Source organism: Lepisosteus oculatus, chromosome 10 (assembly GCF_040954835.1).
Source record: "Lepisosteus oculatus isolate fLepOcu1 chromosome 10, fLepOcu1.hap2, whole genome shotgun sequence".
In the NCBI taxonomy this organism is placed as follows: Eukaryota; Metazoa; Chordata; class Actinopteri; order Semionotiformes; family Lepisosteidae; genus Lepisosteus; species Lepisosteus oculatus.
The window spans coordinates 27822771-27844726 of NC_090705.1; the positions used below are offsets into that span (position 1 = coordinate 27822771).

At 36.8% G+C, this 21956-nt stretch overlaps 1 protein-coding gene across 2 annotated transcripts in view; it reads left to right on the top strand.

The window, feature by feature from the left end:
• Positions 1-21956, top strand: part of LOC102686628 (dpy-19 like 4) — a 57289-nt gene that overhangs the window by 2271 nt on the left and 33062 nt on the right. Inside the window, exons 2-7 of one of the 2 annotated variants that reach the window (XM_015357492.2) lie at positions 1201-1304; positions 12559-12675; positions 13780-13904; positions 17756-17846; positions 20361-20482; positions 21236-21381. In XM_015357492.2, the coding sequence (XP_015212978.1) occupies positions 1208-1304; positions 12559-12675; positions 13780-13904; positions 17756-17846; positions 20361-20482; positions 21236-21381 (698 nt within the window). In that variant the 5' untranslated portion in view covers positions 1201-1207. The remainder of the gene's footprint in view (positions 1-1200; positions 1305-12558; positions 12676-13779; positions 13905-17755; positions 17847-20360; positions 20483-21235; positions 21382-21956) is intronic. The other variant, XM_015357493.2, reaches the window with a different exon arrangement.

Genomic DNA, 21956 nt, shown 5'->3' on the forward strand with positions numbered 1-21956 from the left:
ACTCAATTAAATTCACTATATTAAGAGATAAGATAAGATCACTTTATTGGCCATATACAATTTCTTGTATTAGGAATTTGTCTTTTCGCATACCCCAACTTGCTCTCTGTGAGACACACAGACAGGACGAGAAGCTTGGGGTCAGAGCGCAGTGTCAGCCATTTATACAGCGACCCTGGAGCAGTTGGGGTTAAGGGCCATGCTCAGGGGCCCAACAGAGGAGGATTCCTCTGTCGGCTGCAGCATATGAACTAGCAACGTTCCAGCCCCAGGCGCAGATCCTTATCCAAAGAGCCACGGCACCGCTATTTATCTGTCTAATTCAATAACAGCAGTATTTCCCTTTCACATTTTTGTGTTTGAACATTGCTACTTCCAATATAAAGAAAGTGAACTGTCCTGTTCATATCCCCTGTGTATATCTGCAATCTGGTTTGTTCTAATATTCCTAATGAGTTTGATTATTTTCTGTCAGAGACAGAGTATTGTTTTCAACAGAAAATCCAGATGTGTACTGTAGCCTCTGGTTCCAGCTATAATTCACAGAGTAGAAGAAATGCCTGATCTGTTTTCTCATATGTCATAGTAATGTAGACAAAAGAGATAGTTTCAGATCCAATGTATTTGTCAGTAAAAATCGCCGATTGAAGGAGCAGGGGACAGTTTGATATCAGAATGTTTGTAATCACGTTAAGTCATTAATTCAGAACACCTTGGTTGAGTATCTAGAGGGCACAAGTCATCTTTTTACAACAGGAACATACAACATTTTATATGTTCAAAAATGTACTTGCAAATTTTCATGGTAGAATAGTTAAAGAAACAACTTCTTGAGTGTGATTATTGAGTCAATAAGTTACACAGTTTAATGGTTTTCATCTTGTTCCCGAATTCCTTAAAGAACTGCTTTTTAGTGAACTGCTCATTCTTAATCTTATAATTGGCAAAATAAAATAATAGCAAAAATTTTAAATGATGTTTTTTATTTCTAAATGTGCATGTCATATTGCATTATATTAAAAATATATATAGGTGTATTCATGATGTTTCTTAAAAAGAAACAGAAATTATCTTTTGGAAAGAAGTTAAAAGGGATCAAGTTTAAAATAGAGCATTATGCAGTAGTAAATTCAGTTTTGTATTTGCCAATAAAGTGTGGTTTATTTGCCAATAAAGTGTGGCACCTGGTTCTTTGTCCAGAGGTGAAATGACAGAGGTGAGACAGAGAAAGGAGCAGACATGTCAAGAATCCACAGACAAGGAGGATCTGAAGTCTCCCTCAGCTTTACAGAAAGAGTGTACAGGTGAAGTAACATTTCTGTGGAGACTATTTACTGTTTCTTTATCTTTCTATAACAACCAAACTAATATAGATTTTAATATATTTCTGTGTTTATCTTCCCATCTTTGTTGGCACAATATCATTAGGTCTAAAAAAATGCAGTTTTAAACTGGAAAAAGGATGACAAAACCTTAACATTTTGTGTATGTTTTCATCAGCAAATAAAAAGAACAAGCTCACAGGTAACCTGGTGGATTTTTGTTACGGTTCCACTGCTCTTTTTTTCAAAGCTACAGTGTGAAATTAACATGGAAGAAGTTAAAAGTGTATTTAGGATTAATTAACTTTCCTTACCTAAATATAAACTTCATAATCATTGTAAGTTATCCTCGATAATGGTATTTGCCAAGAAAATACTGACAAAAAAGTGAACAAGTGCATCCCTCTTGCACACTGTTGCTCAGTTTGCTACTCTTTGCTCTAATTTGCCCTAGGATGCAACAGCTAAATGCAAGTGCTCTCTGTGTTACTGATGAAGCTCTTCCTGTTCTCTTCTTTACCTCTGTGGATTTCCTGCTGCAGCCCTGGGTCACCTAACTCACTCTCTACAAAACATTCCTGGTCCTGCCCTGGCAGTTGCAGGAATAAGTCTGTGACCTTCAATAGTAACCAGCTCCAGCAACATTTTGAAATCTTGTTGAGTCCTTGTATGTAAATATAGTAGTCTCTTTTAAATATAGTAGCACTGTTTTTTTTTTCAGGGGGAGTTTAACGCTGACAACAATGTTAGGTTGCGTCAGTGGTGTTAATACAAATGGTGATTTTAACTGTGACATTGCAAATCGCAATATGAATTCATATGTGCAGCCTCTTCAGGTGGATGTTCCAGACTACAGAGGTCAGGAGTATTGTTCTTCGCAGCCATAAAAAATATGAATTTACTTCAATATACATCAGTTTCCAAACACCTTTTATCAATGTCACCTGTTAGGATAGAAAAATGAAAGGATGGCAAACTCAAACGGGGAATTATTTCAGCTCGCGTGACTCAAATGTCCAGACATACACTTAGCAGGACAAATCTTGAGCGAAATCACATCAACATCCACAGTATTAATATTTCACAGGATGTAGAACAAATCTTGTATAAACACAATATACAATTAGTTTTTTTTTCTCCTTTTTAAACAGGTAAATTATTTTATTTTAGGACTACAGTGTCAAACACTGGTTAGATTTAGACTCGTACTTCAGCTAAATTTCTGTGTTCACATACTACAGTAGGTGTGGCACTTGGGTGTAACTGTGAACTGCTTTGGATAGAAGTGTCAATCTAATAATAATAATAATAATAATAATTGCTTACACTCATATAGCGCTTTTCTAAAGCACTCAAAGTGCTTTACAGGTAATGGGGACTCCCCTCCACCACCACCACCAATGTGCAGAAACCACCTGGATGATGTGACGTAGTGCTCCAGAACGCTCAACACACATCAGCTATCCATGGGGAGGAGATCAGAGTAATTAAGCCAATTCATAGATGGGGATTATTAGGAGGGCATGATTGGTAAGGGCCAATGGAACAATGGGAAATTTGGCCAGGACGCCGGGGTTACACCCCTACTCTTTTCGAGAAATACCCTGGGATTTTTAATGACCACAGAGAGTCAGGACCTCGGTTTTACGTCTCATCCGAAGGACGGCGCCTGTTTACAATATGGTGTCCCCGTCATTATACTGGGGCATTAGGACCCACATGGACTGCAGGCTGAGCACCCCCTGCTGGCCCCACTAACACCACTTCCAGCAGCAACCTTAGTTTTTCCCAGGAGGTCTCCCTTCCAGGAACTGACCAGGCTCACACCTTCTGAGCTTCAGTGGGTTGCCACTTGTGAGTTGCAGAGTGATATGGCTGCTGGTCAGTACACATACAGTAAAACATATCCTGGTCACTAACCAATTCTTTCTCCAAGTACCTTAAATAACTAATAATTAACATCTATTTAAGAATTAATCTTTCAAGGGTAACTTTATCATAACCCTTTTGAAAATCTATATAAACCATATCATATCCTGTTTTTATATCCATTACTGCTGTAGCTTGTTCAAATAACTCTTAACAAGGTAGCTAATTAAAACCCACCTTTCAAAAAGAGAATGATAACTTATTTATAATAACCTGGTTCAGATCTTTCACCATTTTTATGGATGGGCACTAGTTATCAGCTTTGCAGGCAATGTCTAAAGAAACTGCCTGAAAAGGTTTGTTAATGGCCTGTGAATAACATCTACTTTAATTAAGTACAGCTGGTAGAATACCATCAGGACTTAGAGATGTTTACTGTAAATGCTTCTAGTACCTGTAACACATCTTTCACTATGCTAATATTATTTAATATTGAAATTTTCCTGAGCCTAAAGCATGTTATAAGTTTTTTCTTATTGCAACATTGTGACTTTGTAAGACATTAAATTAATTACCAGCTTTTTTCCCTTTCTTTGTCTAAAGGTTTCCCACTTTATCCTTTATTTTTCCTTAGGTGTTGTAATACTGTAATATTTATTATAACCTCCATTTGCAATTTTTCTATTTCTGCTTTGATCTTTCTAACATACTTTTGAGCTTCTGCTTGTGTCATTATATTTCCCTTTTTTCAACTGAATCCTGTTTATTTAATATTACTAGGTGCTTTTTTCATTTTATATTTAACTTAACTGACTTTGAGCTACTTCCTTCCAGAAGAATATGTTTAACCTGTTGCTATCCATTCTCTAATGATTATTTATCCTGTTCCATTCAGCTTATTAAGCTCTGATTTTTTCTTTGTAGTCTGATTCTTTTGATTTGGACTGTATCTGTTTCAATTATACGGTTTCAAATTGTAATTCGATTATGCTTTGAAGATAACCACAGTTCTCTCACCTCTGTTTTCTTCACTCTGTCTTAGCGATTTGAACATATTGCCTCTAGCAGATGCTCTGACAGACTACAAGAATTATTGTCAGCCTTGTGTACCATTTAAATTTCAGTTTCTGACATCCCCATTGATTTTTTTCCCAAATAAATGAGGAAAGTTATAATCTTCCATGACAGCCATTTCTTCCTTTACGCATTCACCCCATTCATTTCATTATACAAAATTGTGTTATGACTGATCTGAATTAAGTAGTCTTTAGCATTCTTCAAGCACAATAAGTGGAGAATACTATACAGAATAATTTCCTTTGATAACCAGTAAACATTATTGACAAAGAGATGGCCATAAAGATATTTCTATGTCAAACTTATTGTTTCTGTAAGCAGAGATCTTATAGACCAAAAACTAGTCTATTACAAGTGTCTTTCTACAACAAATTGATCCCTTCCTTTGTGTTTCTATATGTGTGGAGTATTGTTAAAAGTATGACTTGCATTTTGTTTTCACTGCAAAATAGAATGTAGTCATTCCAAATGCCTAGGAAAAAGCCCCAAATCTGAGAGCAGGATGAGCACTGTATTCTTTAGATTTTGTTGAAAAGTTGAGATTTTCTCCTATTTTTAACCTTCCACCTTGAGTTAAAGTTGAGATTTTATATGCAAGTACTAGGTAACTGCACTGATTTCACAGAGCAATATTGGCTCCTCCTATATAAAGCAGAGATATCAGATGCATGTACACCATTACAAATGTTCTTGAGCAAGCAGTACTTACAGTACTTATGTGAAGTATAAATGCTGCCAAGCATGCTTTGGAATATGTCTTCTTGTTGTCTTAAAAGGTAGGGTCATATTTTGGCACAACTAAAGTATTTGAAATTGGAACATACCGCAGACCTATTCTGAGATGATTAGAGAAAATTCCCCGTGGGCCTGGGATAAAAATGTATCCCAGGCACAGATGAGGAAAAAGGTATAGAAAGATTTTAATGTATTATTAAAATTAAAATGTATTATTATTTTTTTTATCTTAATATATCTTGGAGCATGGTGAAGTGGAATACACTCAGTCACTGCCTAGATAAGGCTGCCACTCCAAACTGAGCAGCCAGGCAAGGAAGAAACGGGTTAGGAATGCCATTAGGGAGGTCAAAGGCAACTATAAAAATCTTTACAGACTTCAGTGGCTGATTTTTAAAAGATATCAATGGGTCAGCAATAGCCTGCTTCACTCTCCATGATAGATGCTTGTATATGACTGAAAAAACATTTCAGATTATGCACAAGGTTTGCAAAAAAACACCTAAGTGATAGTGCATCGTTTTGTTGTCAGACAAGACAAATCTGAAAACTGGAACTGGAAACACAGATGGATCTGGCAAATCTTAAGAGGAAAACCAGCTTCAGATCTAAAACTGGAACAAAAATTCACCTTTCAGCAGGACAGTGACCCAAAGGCACAAGGCCAAAGTTACACTGGAGTGGCTTAGGAGTAAGAAACCATCATTATAAATTATTATCCATACTGGGTGTATGTATATATGTTATTACACTAGAAATTAAACAGTCACGTGGTGAATGATATGAAATATGTAATACAATAGGTCAGTTCTTCAGAATTCCACTAGTTTGAAGCACCCACTCACACCCTTTCTACCCGCTTTATCCAATTCAGGGTCGTGGGGGAGCTGGAGTCTATCCTGGTAACAACAGGTGCAAGGAAGGAAGGACCCTGGATAGGTCACCAGTCCATCACAGAAGTTGTCAACAATTAAGCAATAAAATTAGTTATGCATGATGATTAGCATTGCAATTTTGATGAAAATGGCAACTTGGTGGGTTCAGATTGAAAAAAATATGTAGAATCCCTATTCTTATTGTATATTTAACGGAGCCAAATGACGTGTGCTCAGGGGAAAAAAGTGCTAGTAAACTCCATGAAACATTACATGTTTCACCACAGACTTAATTGGCCCAGTCTGCAGGGGTGTCCATAGTAAAACTTGCCCTCACATGAATACATGCGAAGGAAGACGCCACTTTTGAGGAGAGTTGCGTCACAGGTCAAGCACTGCATTTCAGACCTGTTTGTTCTGTTTACAGGGGATTCAGAGACTTTTCCAAAGGACATGAGTGTAAGCTTGGTCACATTCCCCAGCACAAGTTTTACAACACCTCCTGTTGTGAAGAATCTGTAATTTTGATAACTAAATATTTTTCAGATTACATTTGCATTATGATACCTTAGGTAACTGAGACTATAAGATTTATCTGGGCTTTGTAAAAACATTTGATGGTTTTTATAGTTGAGTTTTTTAATACTTCTTGTGTCACATAATTAACATAAAGAGTGTAGGTAAATGTGGATTTGTTGCTTTGTGCTCTTTAAAGTAGATTAATACAGGCTGGTATTTTTCAAAATACCAGTAAAATCAGCTGTCTTCAGAGATGAATCCTACTGATTTTAATATAGCAAAAAAAACAAGATAAAGAATGTAAAAATATTGACATAATATTTTCTCATTTGTCATGTTCCTGTTACCAAAATTCTGCCAGTCTGTTCTTTCAATATGATGGAAAAAGGTGTAGGAGTTGTTGTCTGGCAATGGCGTCAATGATTAATATGCTACCATGATACAGTCTAATACAATCTAAGAATCCTTTTTTGGGATGTACTGAACTACTTAAGTAACAACGTGACTGTTATTGTACGTTTTTATCACCATGTTAATCCTTCTAAACTGGACAAGTTGGACATTTGGTATTGAAGTTGAATGGCCTGGCTGTGCCCCAGGAGGCCATATAACCTGTTAAGTAGTTAGTAGCTAATTGTTCCTAGGATCTCATCCATCCATTTCTTGAAAAAAGCCAGAGTTCCAGCTTCAGCGATATGGCTGGTTAGCTTGTTCCACACTTCCCCAACGCTGTGTGGTAAGAAGTGCCTCCTGTACTTGTTTACATTAAATGCTCCTGTTTAAATGCATTTCTACATAGTTTCATCTTCTCATTCATGTTTCACTGTTGATCCTGAAGACTTCCATTGGGTTGACTTTATCAGTACCTTTGAGGATTTTGAATACTTGAATCGGGCCTTCTCGCAGTTTTCTCCATTTAAGACTTAAAAGTTTTATTGCTTTTAATCTGTTAATAATAATGATATTCCCTTAAACTTTATAATGTATCTGTTTGCTCTTCTCTGGACTGGTTCCAGAGCAGCAATATATTTTGTGTTGCGTAGTGACCACATTTTATACAAAATTTTAAATGAGGCCTTACTAGTGCATAATACAATTTTAACTTAATGCCCTTTGTAAAAGATGTCTCTAAGTAAACACCTAAGTCTTTTTTATAAGCAGTCTCTTCTATCTCATTTGGTATTTTGTGTTTAATTTAATTTTCTGCATGTAATAGTCTACATTATTACTAGTGTCATGTTCTAGTCTACATTAAGGATTATTTTCCCAGTCTTGAACTATATCTAAACCCTTTTGATTTTAATTTTCTGCTACCATAGTGTTTGCTAATCCCAATTTGTGCATGCACACCTTTTATGTACTTTGTTTTCTGTTAATGTATTTCATGTGTGGACATACAAGTTATATGCCTGTGTGGTATGCTTTTGTACTTTCACATGCTGTCTTGTTGGAGTCTTGTCTCATTCCTTCTGTAGAGCCAGCACACATATCTGCCTGTTCATTGATATTTGCACCATGTTCCTTAAGACTCAGGTCTGCCATGTAGGGCATCAAAGGTATAACTCCCATTCTCATCTACCAAGAAAGCTGGTATTAAATAAGCAGCATGAAATTGTACAGTATGTTGTTGTCACATTAAGATGAGCCCACAGCAAGATCACTAAGTGACGTCACAAGACTTGTTCAAGATAGCGCTGTGCAGTCAGTTGCGATCAATCACTAAAAGTGGAATTGCCTTCTAACTAGACAATCCTGCCCTCATTTGAACCTCCCCATTGATCTTGGTGAGGTGTTGTGACTTAGATCATGACCTGTCATTGATGGACATGTTATGATGTCAGATCTTGCCAAGTTAGAAATTACTGACCATGAAAGCCCCAGGGAATGCTGTGCATGTAGATGCAACAAAGACTTTCTTTTGGCAAGTGGCAAATCTTCCTGATTTTCACCACATCATTCAACAGGTTAAAGCATCTCACCATTTCATAATGAGGTAATTTACTTCTATCGTGGTCAATTAATTAAAATGATACCAAAACATTTAATAAATTCATTAAAACCCATAGACTACATTTCTCTAAAAACAGCACTCTAAGAATGTGTTTCTTTTGATGTTCACTATATGAATTTTGGTTTAGTAGCCTTCATACTTCTTGATTTCATCTTTAATACGAGCTTGTGAGAAAGGTGTTACTTTATGTATAAATACACTGGAATTATTGTCACATATTATAATGATACACTATTTTATTTTCAAAATGAAGTTCTGACTCTCATTGATCATTTTGTGTGCATAGTTCAGGTGGGTAGCTGCGTCAGCATGCGTAGGCTGCAAAGGAACAAGTAATAGGTTTATTCCATGCTGAAAAAAAGAAGAAAGAGAACACAACGTTTCGGCCGTGGAGCCTTCTTCAGGTGCCACACCTGAAGAAGGCTCCACGGCCGAAACGTTGTGTTCTCTTTCTTCTTTTTTTCAGCATGGAATAAACCTATTACTTGTTATTTTGTGTGCATGACCCTTTAAAAAAGTAAATGAGGTCATGGCCTCTGTTAACCATTGTGCAGTCCTTGTTTTTGACAAGTAACACTCTCAGGTGGTAAACGGAAAAGAATGCAGCAGTGTTCCGCAGCTAGTTACAATAAAACAAGGTAAAATTTGGAAAAGAGAAGAGGGGATTTTGTCCACCATGCATTCACTAATCCCTTTAGGGCCAACTGTGGAATAGACTCGGCGAAGGGCAGATTGAGCTCACAGTAAACAGCAGTGCCAGAAGAGTCTTTATTTCCTTCCCTGGATTCCAGGAAAATGTTATTCCCCCCTCTTTAGTAAACACTGCTTTCTGAACAACTGCCACACGTGCTGGAGCACTATGCCTACACTGCGGTTGGTGTATATCCAGGATAACTTGAGCCAGCCAGCTACGTTTATGAATGTGTCTACCCTCATCACCCACCTCCTGTTCCAATGCTAGCAGTGCATGCTGTGCACAAAGCAATAAGAAATGCTTGTGTGTACTGGGCTTGGGGTGGAGAGTTGGAAATCATTAATTACTTTTTAAATGCACTTGTTTCTTCATTTAGAACAATGCCTGTGAATGTTTTACCTTACAGGAGCTACCAGTTTGGGATTGTACACTGTAGATTATGGGAGACAATATAAAATAGACCCTGAAAAGCACAGAAGTCTGTATAAATCTGTAAGGATGTTCTTTTGCTGGTGTTATGACACTCCTGGATGTCCTCATTAGTGTATTCTGTAGTGTAATGCCACTACAGAATAATGCCACAATTCCAATCTAAACAATCATGCTCTTCTTAGCCAGGAAACATGACTTCCTCTTGTACTGGGTTTTTCCTTTAACACATATGTCTAGTTTTGAACCCAGCTGTTGTATGTGCATTATTGGTGCTGTGATAACAGTATTGCTTTCTTTTTTCTCCCACTCAATACTTTTACTTTTAGAAATCCATAAAGAGATGTAAAATGATTTTCTCTGTTTTTCCTGTATATGTCTAATTGACTATTTCCACTTTGCTTTTGCTTGGATTAGTTGTTATACTAGTTGACTAGGCAAAGAGAAATAAGAAGCTATTTTTAAGTAGCTTTTAAGAAAAGTTCTGACTTGTTTTTTAAGACAAAATGGAAAGGGTGATTGTGGTAACTATCATAACCTTGCACAAGGATCAAAAGCCAACTAAAAAATAGTAAAGCCTGAGCTAGTATGCTGTTGTTGTGGTAATCCCTGCTGTTACTTATTAAAGAACTGTTTAAAAAAAAGAGTCAGAAAGGGGGACTTTTATTTGCCAAATTACCAGTACACACAGGATAATATGCCCCAGTATTGAAAATAACGAATAGGTCTCCCAATGTGGAGATGAGGACTGGGTTAACCTAGACAGGAAGTAGCTAGGTGAAGGAGGAGTTTGTTTCCTGTTTGATTGTTGATCCTTGTTGTTCCTTTTTTAAGCTTTTTAGTTTTGTGTTAGTCTCTGTACAAAAATATTTGTTTTTCCAGGGAGTTGCTTCCGGTCTTCTTTAGGAGCATGCAGGAATCATTCCTCCTAGACCTTGGTCTTCGTGATTGAATCTTTGAAAATCTCTACTTGACTAAGAAACCTTACAGAGAAGGTGCAGGTGTTTTATTCTGAAATCATATAAACTATTACTGCACACAGAGGCAAAGCAATGATTTACCCTTGTACCTGAGCTAATTTAGGTTTAACATAGAAAAGGGTCTGATAATGTATGTAATCAGTTTCAGATTTTAATTTTTCTTTGCAGATTTTGCAGACTTAACTTTTCACCCATAAATATATAATTTATAATGTAAGGATTCTATATTGTGACAAAATTGATAAATACTTAGGCTGTGAAGCGGCAAAGGAACAAGTAAAGGTTATTTTCATACTAAAAAGTAAAAAGAAATAGAAAACAATGTTTTGGCTTATATTTTATAACCCGTATAAAACTAAAATATTTTAGTTTTTGATTGTTTTAGCAGTTTTTGCTGACATTGACTACTTTTAGTCAAGAGTGAAAATAATTAAATTAAAAAAGTGTGTATAGTACATGATTAATAATTAAACAAAATGGAGCATCAAAATACATTTACAAACGGGCTGTAGGAAAGCTAATGGAATTTAAATCTAGGGAAGTTGGGCTCAGGCTTTATAATGCAATTACAATTTTTTCATCCGTTTTCACACCACCAAAATGATATTATAGCCTAAGAAAAAGTGCACAAAGATCAAAAAGAATAGATCTGTGCTAGAATAGTTCCCTGGGAAATGTCATGTACAGAGAGATTAAGGAAGATAAATCTCCTCAGTCTGGAACCATAAGAGATCTGCTTGAAATGTCTAAACAATTTCCAGGGTGAACTGGGACTATTTCAAATCCACTAGTGAAGCAGGGAAACGGGTCAGAATAATGTGGGGAAGCAATAGAAAAATAGATAGGCTTGTGTACTTTGGGTGGCAAAAAGTGTGTTATTTAAATACATGGAAATTATTCACAAGTTTTACAATGTATTAGTAAGACCTAATGTAGTACATTGTGTTCTGTTTTGGTCATCATATGGAAAAAATATAATATTAGAAAGAGTTCAAAGATGGACAGAAAGAGTGGTTTCTTGTGGTTTCAGAGGATTGTCATATAGACCATGTTAAGGGAGTTTAATGTCTTCAGTCTAGAACTAAGGAGTTGAGCAGATTTGACCCAAGTATATATAAAATCTGAGGGCTATTGACAGGGTAACAAAAGTGGATGTAAGAAATGAAATAAGGGCATGGGTTGATAACTGTATATAGAATTGGATGTTAACTACACTTAGTCTTAGCAAAAAATGCCAAAAAGTGATGGATCTTTAAAGATAATTTATTCAGGATAGATCTGGAAGTAACACAAGGAGTTAATATTATCTGGAACAGGCTTCTCAACTGGGTGACTGGGACCCAATTTTGGGGCTCTTTTATGAAACAGCTAGACCAAAATGTAATTTTAGTTAGTTATAAAGCAAACAAAATGGGTTGAAAGGCCTCCCTTGATGTGAGAGGAGCAAATGTCAAAAGTTCTCATTGTCTCCTAAGCAATGATCCTACACTCACAGAGTCTCTCCTGATTGGCCAAAGGGTAAATGTTTACTGAAAATGGATATTAAAATAGAGGCCAGGTCCGCACTAGGAAGTGTTCCCTCACTTAAGTGGAAATAGCCAGCATACTCAAGGAAATCTGCATGACTTTCTAGAAACACATTTTATCATGTGTACTTAACTAAATTTCTCTCTCATGCTAAGCACTTTCTACATTCTGAAGAGCAATATTTGTCATTGTGCACATTATCATCACAGTACAATTGATTTTGCCTTTCCATTTGTGTCTGAGAGAATCCCTCTAAAAACATGTAAAAATCTTGAGTCTTTCCTGATCATTTATGACAAGTGGTTCCACTTTGGTCTTCTTTTTTTCTATTGTCAGTGGTCGCTTCTGCTTTTTTCCCCAGACAGAAAATGCTGGTATCAATTCTCTGTTTCACCCATATTTTTTACTTTTCAGTGTACATCCATAGTGAGAAGGTGTGATTTTGAAAAATGCTACTGTTTTAGAGGGGTTTGAAGTGGAAGGTTTTGTTCAAGAGCAATGTTGCAATGTTCACTTCCAGAAGATGAAGTGACAGAGGAATACGCATGTCAAGATGCAGACATTGATTACCCAAAGAAAGAGGAAAATACAGATCATCAAAAGAGACCATCATCCAGAAGGTCCCAGAGCGGCAGATGTGAGTAGGATCAATTTTACCTACTCTTAGTTTGCATTTTTGTAGAGGATGACTCAAAACTCCTGACTCTTTGTCGATAGAAGACAAGACAATCTTGTTAGGTTGAAGTAGTTCAGGTGGGTAGCTGCGTCAGCATGTGTAGACTGCAAAGGAACAAGTAATAGGTTTATTCCATCCTGCAACGAGAAGAAAGAAAACACAATGTTTTGGCTGAGGAGCCTTCTTCGGGTGTGAGAACCCTCACACCTGAAGAAGGCTCCACAGCTGAAATGTTGTTTTCTTTCTTCTTTTTTCAGCATGGAATAAACCTAATACTTGTTCTTTTGCAATCTTGGTAGGTGGCTAACACTAAGGAAGAGAGCCTGTTAACTTGAACTGCAATGTATTCACATGTTTTACCACAACTAAAACCACAATTTAAACAATCCTTTGGATGAAATATAAAGGGTCTGTTGTGATTAGGCATTGATTGCATTCTTCTTCTGCTGTTTGTTAGATGTTAAAAATGTTTAATACATAGGCTTTTATTAATTAACATTCAAAGAAGCAATCTGAAGTAGGAGAATGTGATTTTGATTAGACACACAGCAGAATGGGAATTACAAAAATGACATTTTAAGTACTTTAATCAAATGCTGTAAAGCAAACAATTGCTGAATTCCAAAGACTTCAGAGTTTTCCATTGATTATTTTTCCATATAATTTTTCTTTTGGTTTTAAAACATAGTTCTTTGCTAAAAGGAATACACAACTCAAATGGAAGTGTATCCATGCGCAAAACATCTGTTAAAAAAGTGAGTGATGATAGGGCAAAGAAAGGGAGTCAAAGTGTAATGTAATTCTATAGCTGAACAGCAGTCATCTTAGCTTGGCAAGTATACTATAGGGCTACTGATTTAATGGCCACAACAGCCAAGTTATTCTGCTAATAGTCATATGCAATTAAATTTTTTTGAATGGATTTATGATTAAGAACATAAGCAATTGCAAGCAGTCCTTCAGCCCCACAGTGTAATCATGGTTACGTACGATGGTTCATGTGATATAATGCCTGCGTGGAAACTCAGGGAAAAATTTGTGTCCACATTTTTCTCTGTTCTGCAGCTGTCCTTTTTCAGCAGTTGGCAAAGCTGTTCTTTGGTTGCCTGGCAGCTGTGATGAGTGGTATGATGTATGCAATATACCTCTCCACCTACCATGAAAGGAAATTTTGGTTTTCCAGCAGACAAGTAAGTTTTCTCTCTTGTTTTAAGTACAATCCTATGATAGAGTCCCTTCCTATCTGGAAAAAATGTTAAAACAGATTTGCTCAGAAATTGTATTTAATTTATAAACTCATACCAAATTGCAACAACAAAACAATACAAGATTATTTAGCCTTTTTAAAATTAATTTGACCAAAACAAGTGGTTATAGTAATTTTCTCTAAATTAATATGCAAATAATTAGAGTAATTATGCAAATTTAATTACATCCATTTTATCTAATTTACTGCAGTTTCCACAGGTTAAAATTGGGGGGTTCAGACAAGGTGAAATGAATGGCCAAGCCAATCCTTTATCATGGGTATCAAGAAAGCTGTTTAAAACTGTACTGTCAAGTGTTTTGTGCACCAAAGATGTGGATTAGTCCCAAACATCACATGCTCTATGAATGGTCATATTAGATGTCCATCTTTCAAAATTATACTTAGCATCCGGTATAACATTTATTATACCGGATTAAGTGTTGCACAGGATGATGTAATCCTTTGAATGTCATGTCTGGTGAAAATCAAGATATTAAAATAACCAATATGTCCCATTTATCAAGAGAACAATGCCATTGTGCCATCTGTATGTTGGAGGGGCCATAAGGTGGACTTGTCAGCAGTGAGCCAAGTCCTCTTTTGCTATTTGTTGTAGGCCACTCTGTTAGTGAGTGTAGCTTTGAATTGCAAACCAGTGCATTAATATTGTGTACAATAATACATCAGGAGGAGGTCCAAGTGTGGTGGTCTGGGAAGAAGTGTCAAGTCATTACATGTAGCTTGTGCTACAGTTATCAAGTCCTGGGACTTCTTTTAGCATCAGAATCACCTTTATTCGGCTAGTCCATTTAATGTACAATTAATTTATTCTGGTGTACTTGGTGCTGTAAGAATAGCATACACGCTGTATATCATACATAAGCAAGACAACAAGCATTATAAAGACAGTGTACATATACCTAGGAATTCTGGTTAATCAGAAACACAGGAAAGAAGCAGTGGAAATACCAGGTGGTTCTGATTGGTAACCTGGGTGGGAGGGCTGATCAGCAAACTTTCTTGTCCACATTTTTGCTCTGGAATTGTACAATTCTTAAGTGCAGGCCAGATGACAGCCAATGTTCCTCTCCACAGAGAAAACAAAACTGCCTTTGAAACAGGCAGACACATTGCCAAACTGTTACAGAGGCAGTCAGAGTGCTCTCAATAATGGCTCTGTAAAACTGTATTAGAATGGATGTTGCATGAGAGACACCAAAGTTTTTCAGTTGGCACAAAAAGTAAATTCTCTGCCGTGCTTTGTTTGTGATACTGGTAGTAATATTATTATTATTATTATTATTATTATTAATAGCTTACACTTATATAGCGCTTTTCTGGACACTGATAAATAAGGGCCTAGCTGTATCCAATGCCTTATATCACTGAGATAGTTGAAAACCCACTGGAAGAGGAAAGTGGAACATTTGACCATAACAATTAAAGGAGTTCTGGAATAATTGTATTAAGGCATAACTAAAATCCACAAAAATGATTCTTCAGTAGATGTTGCAAAATGTAGTCAAGGCCTAGTTATCAACATCATCCACTGACCTGTTGGCCTTATATGAAAACTGTAGAATGTCATAAATCTGATATGATCTTGAGATAATGAAATATCATGCGATCAAAAGTTTTCATTAAGAGCCATTTTCAAGTAAGAGCCACTGGTCTATAGTGATTAACACAAGCTAGTTTGTCTGCCTTTGGTGCAAGAACAATAATGGATGATTTAAAGTATGTCCAAAATTCAGCAGCCGGAATCCTGACCAGGTCTAGTGCAAGTGTTCACATTACTCCTGTCCTGGAGTCCTTGCACTGGCTTCCGGTCAAATTCCGTGTAGACTTTAAAATCCTCATGCTCACCTATAAGGCTCTGCATGGCTTGGCACCTCAGTACCTGTCTGAACTATTATCGCCCTACTCCTCAGTCCGCAACCTCCGCTCTTCAAATTCTGCCCTCCTTACTGTCCCCCAAGCCCGTCTACATTGTATGGGTGACAGGGCCTTCTCCTGTTATGCCCCCAAGCTCTGGAACTCTTTGCCCAAGGATATCAGAGAGTCACCTTCTCTAAACTCCTTCAAATCCAGACTCAAAACCCTCTTCTTCAGAAAAGCCTTTACTTAACTGGTTCTTCTTCACCCCTCTGCTCTTCTTAGTACCACCATCCACAGTCTCCTCTATATATTGTAATTGTGTCTTATCTTGTGTATTCTACTTATTTATTGTTATACTCTTCTTATTTATTGTTATTGTCATCCTGTAAAGCGCTTTGAGATGCCACCTTTAAAGGCGCTATATAAAATAAAGTTTTTTTTTATTATTATTATTATTATTATTATTATTATTATTATTATTAAAGTAGGGAGAAAATCTTATACTATATACCTGGAAACAGATTAAATATACTGATTAAACACTGGGGCTAACTGCTTTGCTTAATGCTTTAATGTAACAGGGGAGACCAGTCTGGCAGCTTTCCCATGGTTCTACCTTGCAAAGAGCTTTTAAATTGTCCATTATTTAATATTAGAGGAGAGGAGCGAGTGCTGGTTTCAGGTAAAGGGAAGAGTGAAGCAACCAGACAATGAAGTAGTAGAATTTGAAGATGTCTGCAGAATTTATGAACTATGATCATCATTAAGGAGCCTCTGTTTTTCAAAACGACAATAAAACACAGATGAAAGCTCAGTGTGCATCCCTTATTGTAATCAAGGGTTTTACCTTCCCTAGATGAACAGTTAATCAACTGGTTACAGGTTATAGTAAGTAGGGAGGTCACTTATGGTTAGTATGGATAAAGTCCCTCATAATAATAAATGGAGAATTTCAATGTTTTTTTCTCATATAATAGATGCAAAATCTGTGGGAGAATATAATTTTTTGCAGCCTATATACAGTAATTTAGGAAAGAAAAACAGTTTTTGGAAAGAACAGGGACATTGTTAGACCACTTTTTGTTCAAATTAATACACAAGCTGCCACCTTTAGATTTCTTGCTGAGGTTAGCATCAGATGTGCCCTAAATAGTCAGGTAACTGCAGTTATAAATCAGGAATATAGGTTCCACGCCAAGGTTCAGTACAGCAAAGTGCTGAATTAAGAGACTAATCCTGGTTTGTGGAGAAAGTTGTAGTTCTTCAATTTCATTACTAATTTACCAGACTTTGGAGAGAACACTACATTGCAGCAGGACAATTCACATCCTTGTGCTGCTTATGTAACAGTGACTTTTTTGCAAGATCGGAATTTGAGAGTTACGCCGTGGATGCCATACTTAGCAGACCTAAGTCCTGTTGAGCACTGATGGTATGAGCCGTGATGACATGTGGTATCTGAGGCTCTGTGATCAGTGAATAGGCGTTTACTTGTCATAGCTCTAGGAAAGAAAAGGGACAGAATAGCATTAGGCAGCATCTAAAACTTGGTACATAGCACAACACAAAAGTAGTTTCTACAGGTGCACGCCAGATAAAGGCTCCACAGCCAAAACATTGTTTCTTTTCTTGTCTTTTGAGCATTGAATAAACCTTAGCTTGTTCCATTATAAATTTATGTATGTTATGTCTGCTCAATAGAACTTCAGTGCTCCTCAAAAATAGTGTCATTTTCTTTATTATTGCAGTTATAAGTGATAAGTGTTACTTTTATTTTAAAACTCCTATTTTAAAACCCAGTCTTCAGTAATGGCCATAGATCTGGGATACTAATTTTTTAAGATAACATTTTTTAGCTTCATGAAAAATTAAAGGTCCGTTAAATATCTGAAATTTACTTTTTCTGTCTGTTAGGAGCTGGAGCGCGAAATCACATTTCAGAGTGGCAGTGGAGTGTATTACTATTACTACAAACACCTGCTGACTGTGCCCTCATTTGAAAGAGGTAAGTCATCACAGTAGTATTCCCAAAACATAGACAGACTATAGGCATGTATTCCTGACTGTGTCCTTGGGATCTTATTGAGTCATATAGTAAGGGGAATATCACTGTTGTTAAATAGACTCACCAGAATTATTGCCAGATTGCTAAATTGAAATGAAGGAGCCACATGAAGCCCACTACAAATGTCATACACGGAGCTTATTATCTCAAACATTCAGTCCAAGTGCATTTGTCCAGCCAACAAGGCAGTTGCCATCAGTTCCATTTCGGGGATTCAATTAGCCACACACGAAGCTGTCACCTTTGGGATTTTAATTTAAGTCTCGCGTACACAGTGCTCAGTGCTCAAGTGTGAAGAAGTCACAGATCTAGTTGGATGGTTGTGTGTTTTTTGCATGAAAATGGTTAAGAAAAATTGAGACTTTGCTCATACTTTCTCCTCCAAATTCTGGAGCAACAACAGTTATTCACTCACTGAAACTGTACTTAATGTTTATGATTTCATAAATCTTAACTGTTATTGAAAAGGAGAAAAATAAAATAGCGTGATTCAAGAGAAATGGAAAAAATTCTGTTCATTCAAGCCGGTAGAAAGCCGATTTGTATAATAGGTTGTTGCTAAAGAGAAATTAATGATCACAAAAAGTTTTTTTTGCAGTTTTTGTATCGTCTTTGCCTTTTCACTGTTAAAAATGCAAACTGCTGATTATGAAACATAGCTGCTTGTTATCATCACACTGTATTAGTCTTATCAGCCCTTCAAGCAAAGTTTTCAAGCTGGATCTCTAATCACAGAGTCCACATAACTTGCATTTCAGACCTGCAATTTTTTAGTTGGTTTAGATATATAGATCACCCCTTGAAAAGATAACTCTTTTGATTTTCATAAAAAGACTGTAAGTAAAGAAAAATTTAATGAAAATTACATTTCCTTTACTTTAGATGTAAAACCTTATAACACATTTGCAACTCGATAAAGCTTCCAATATTACACAATGCTACCTTAAAGAGTCCTGAATTTTCAAAGAACATTATCGCATGTGTATGATAATTTGCCAGTTAAACTTGTTATAGTAGTTAAAGTATTGCAAACTGTTGAACATAGATAGCTCAACTGAAGGAACCTTTTTTCTCACCATTTCTGTCACATCAAAGATTTACAGCCAGGGAAAATGCTTTCCTTATTATCTTTCTGCAATAAAAAAACACTTAGCAAGCAAGACCACAAGGGAAGCAAGGACGAAGTGAATCAGCTTTGTTGCAGCTTTGTACAGTCCTACATCTACATGTTGAACATTCATGTAATTGAGCGGGTATATACAGTTGCTTATTTATTTTCACTAGTTACTGAACGAGATGTTCAGACGATTTTCAACAGAACAGAGATTTATATAATGTCCAATAATCCCAATGATTATTTTTAAAATAATCACAACTATGAATGTTAAAAATATCACATAAAGAGAGGGTAATAATTAGGTTTGTTAAATTTTCACACAACGTTTTGGCCTTGGAGCCTTCTTCAGGAACCTTCTTCAGAGTCTTCACACCTGAAGAAGGCTCCATGGCCGAAACATTTTGTTTTCTTTCTTCTCTTTTCAGCATGGAATAAACCTATTACTTATTCCATTAAGCCTTTAATGCTTAGGAGCAGTCTGGGGTTTTCTGAGTGACCACAATTTTTAGGCCTTTGAAACACCTTGCAGCCTATGCATGCTGACGCAGCTACCCACCTGAACTACTTAAACTCTTAATGCCTACAGAGGCCACATAGGAGATCATTTGCCTTCTAACTAAATGCAGTGGAACCTGCAGTTAAATCTGTCTCTCTGCACCCCGGATGCAAAAAATATATGGGAGCCTATATCCCTATCCATAAAAATGCACCCCGAGCACAAAAGACATTTCTAACTGAGGTATCTTTTACCAATGGAACCCAAGTTCCCTACAAGTACAGAATAGCACACTCTCTCTAGCAAGGTTCAAATACTTAGCTCCAGTAAGGTTTGGTTTGGGAGATCATGAAGAAGGGCTTCTCACCTGGCGCAAGCTTCAAGTCCCCACTCTTTCATACTCTTGTCTCTCCACCCCTTCTTCACTGCTTCTTCTTGTTCTTCCTCTCTTTGTGCTCTTAATTGTGATCTTATATTGTGTGTGTCTGTACTGCTCCTTGACAATCATTAACACACAACTTACCTAGGTAAACTAAGGTGAACTTTACAATTGTTTTTTTCTGAAGGGACCCCAGACCTCAGCAAACATCCTCTCTGCTTTGAAGTTAGAAGTGTTTACTCTGCCAGGTGTCACAAACTATCTAAAATCTAAGAGACACTTCTCTTGGGTAAAGCTGTTACAGCTTTACCTAAAGCTATAACAGTATTATCAGTTCTTGATGTAGAATTAGTTATTCTGCTACCAAAGCTGTGTTTATAGCATTAAGTGTATTGCTATATTAACTGTGATTTTCTTCTTAAGGAGCAGGTCACTGAGGCATGAACTTCTGTTCTGTTGCAGGAGTTTATGAGCTGACGCATGATAACCGGACAATATCAATGCAGACCATAAATGCAGTGGAGCACCTGTCACTGTATCCAGAGCTCATCACTAGCCTTTTATATAGAATTACTGGAAGCCAGGTACTCCTCAAATTCAGAGTTTTTCCTTTGCTATGTTGATCTGCAATCCCTCTTACTCGATTCATTCTGAAATCCTAAATGGGTTTTTCTTCCTAGAGGTGATCTGTTGTAACACATTCATATCTAAGCAAGAAAAACAAAGCAGAGAGTGTGGTATTGTTAAATAGTTTTAGATAAAAATCCATTAATATATTTTCTAATTTCTTTATCCAATCCACGGAGGAGATTGCGCCTATACCATTAAGTAAAGGGCGCAAGGCAGGATAGATCCTGGACTGGATGCCAGTCTATTGCAGTGCACACACAGAGTCAGACAAACACACTTGCTTCAGTGCCAATATCTGGCACTGGAGGAACCCCAAGTGAACACTGGGAGAACAAAAAAACTCCATGCAGAAAGCATCCCAGGAATTGAACCCAAGGCCCCAGTGCTGTGAGGCAGAAATGGTAGCCAGTGCACCATGATGCTGTCTTTGATATAATAATATAAAATAATTCTATAGTATACTGCTGATGCACACATAAGAAAGTCTAACTGCAGTGGTAAAAAGTTGTGTTACTGTGTTACTGAGTAAAGCTATTATTGTTATTTTCTTCAACTTGAGTATTTAAAACTGTACTATATAAAATGATTTTTGTTAGAGCTCAAATGCCGTTTTATGGGAATGATGATTATGCAATTGTCCTCTGATAAGTATGCTCCTTGTGAAACCATGAAAACTGTGGTTTGTAATCAAATGTTCTTTTCTTTAGGAGGTGATAGAGCCTGTGTATTTCTACATTGGTGTGGTGTTTGGCCTGCAGGCCATCTATGTGACTGCCCTGTTTGTCTCCAGCTGGGTGATGAGTGGAACATGGGTGGCAGGAATGTTGGCTGTTGCATGGTACATAATTAACAGGTAAGAGACTCCCAGACAGCACCATTTCCTGTACTTCAGCCTCTTCAGGCTCTAGAAAGAACAGAAGTACAGAATCGAAGTACAGCAGTTCCTTATCTTCTCTGCTTCTAAATCACTTTCTGGACATCAAACTGCATAGCTGAAAGAAGCCACTTTATTACCAAGTGGGTTTAAGTTGTAGCAGTTTCATTTCAAATCAGCATTTTTTTTGTTTCATCTTATTTTTGAGTTAGTCTTGTTTTGTAATACATTAAATACATTGTTGTAGAATATACAACTGTTCTATATGTTTGCACTTCACATCCTTATACAATATTTAGACTTGAGAAGTATTTTAAGGTAAGACATAGCAAACCAAATTCATACATGAGAAAGCATAACAGCTCAGGAGGTTCATAAGATCTGCAGTTTATTATTCTTATACCTACCCAATTTGAATTGTGTGTTTTTTCTTGGCTCAGCTCATAGCAATGATCCCCACATTTGCACGGGGGGAGGGTAAGGAGCTTTAGGCAGATTCCTCCGACCTGCCCTCCTTCAAGCTGCTTGTCTTCTAACACAACACAGGCAAAGCA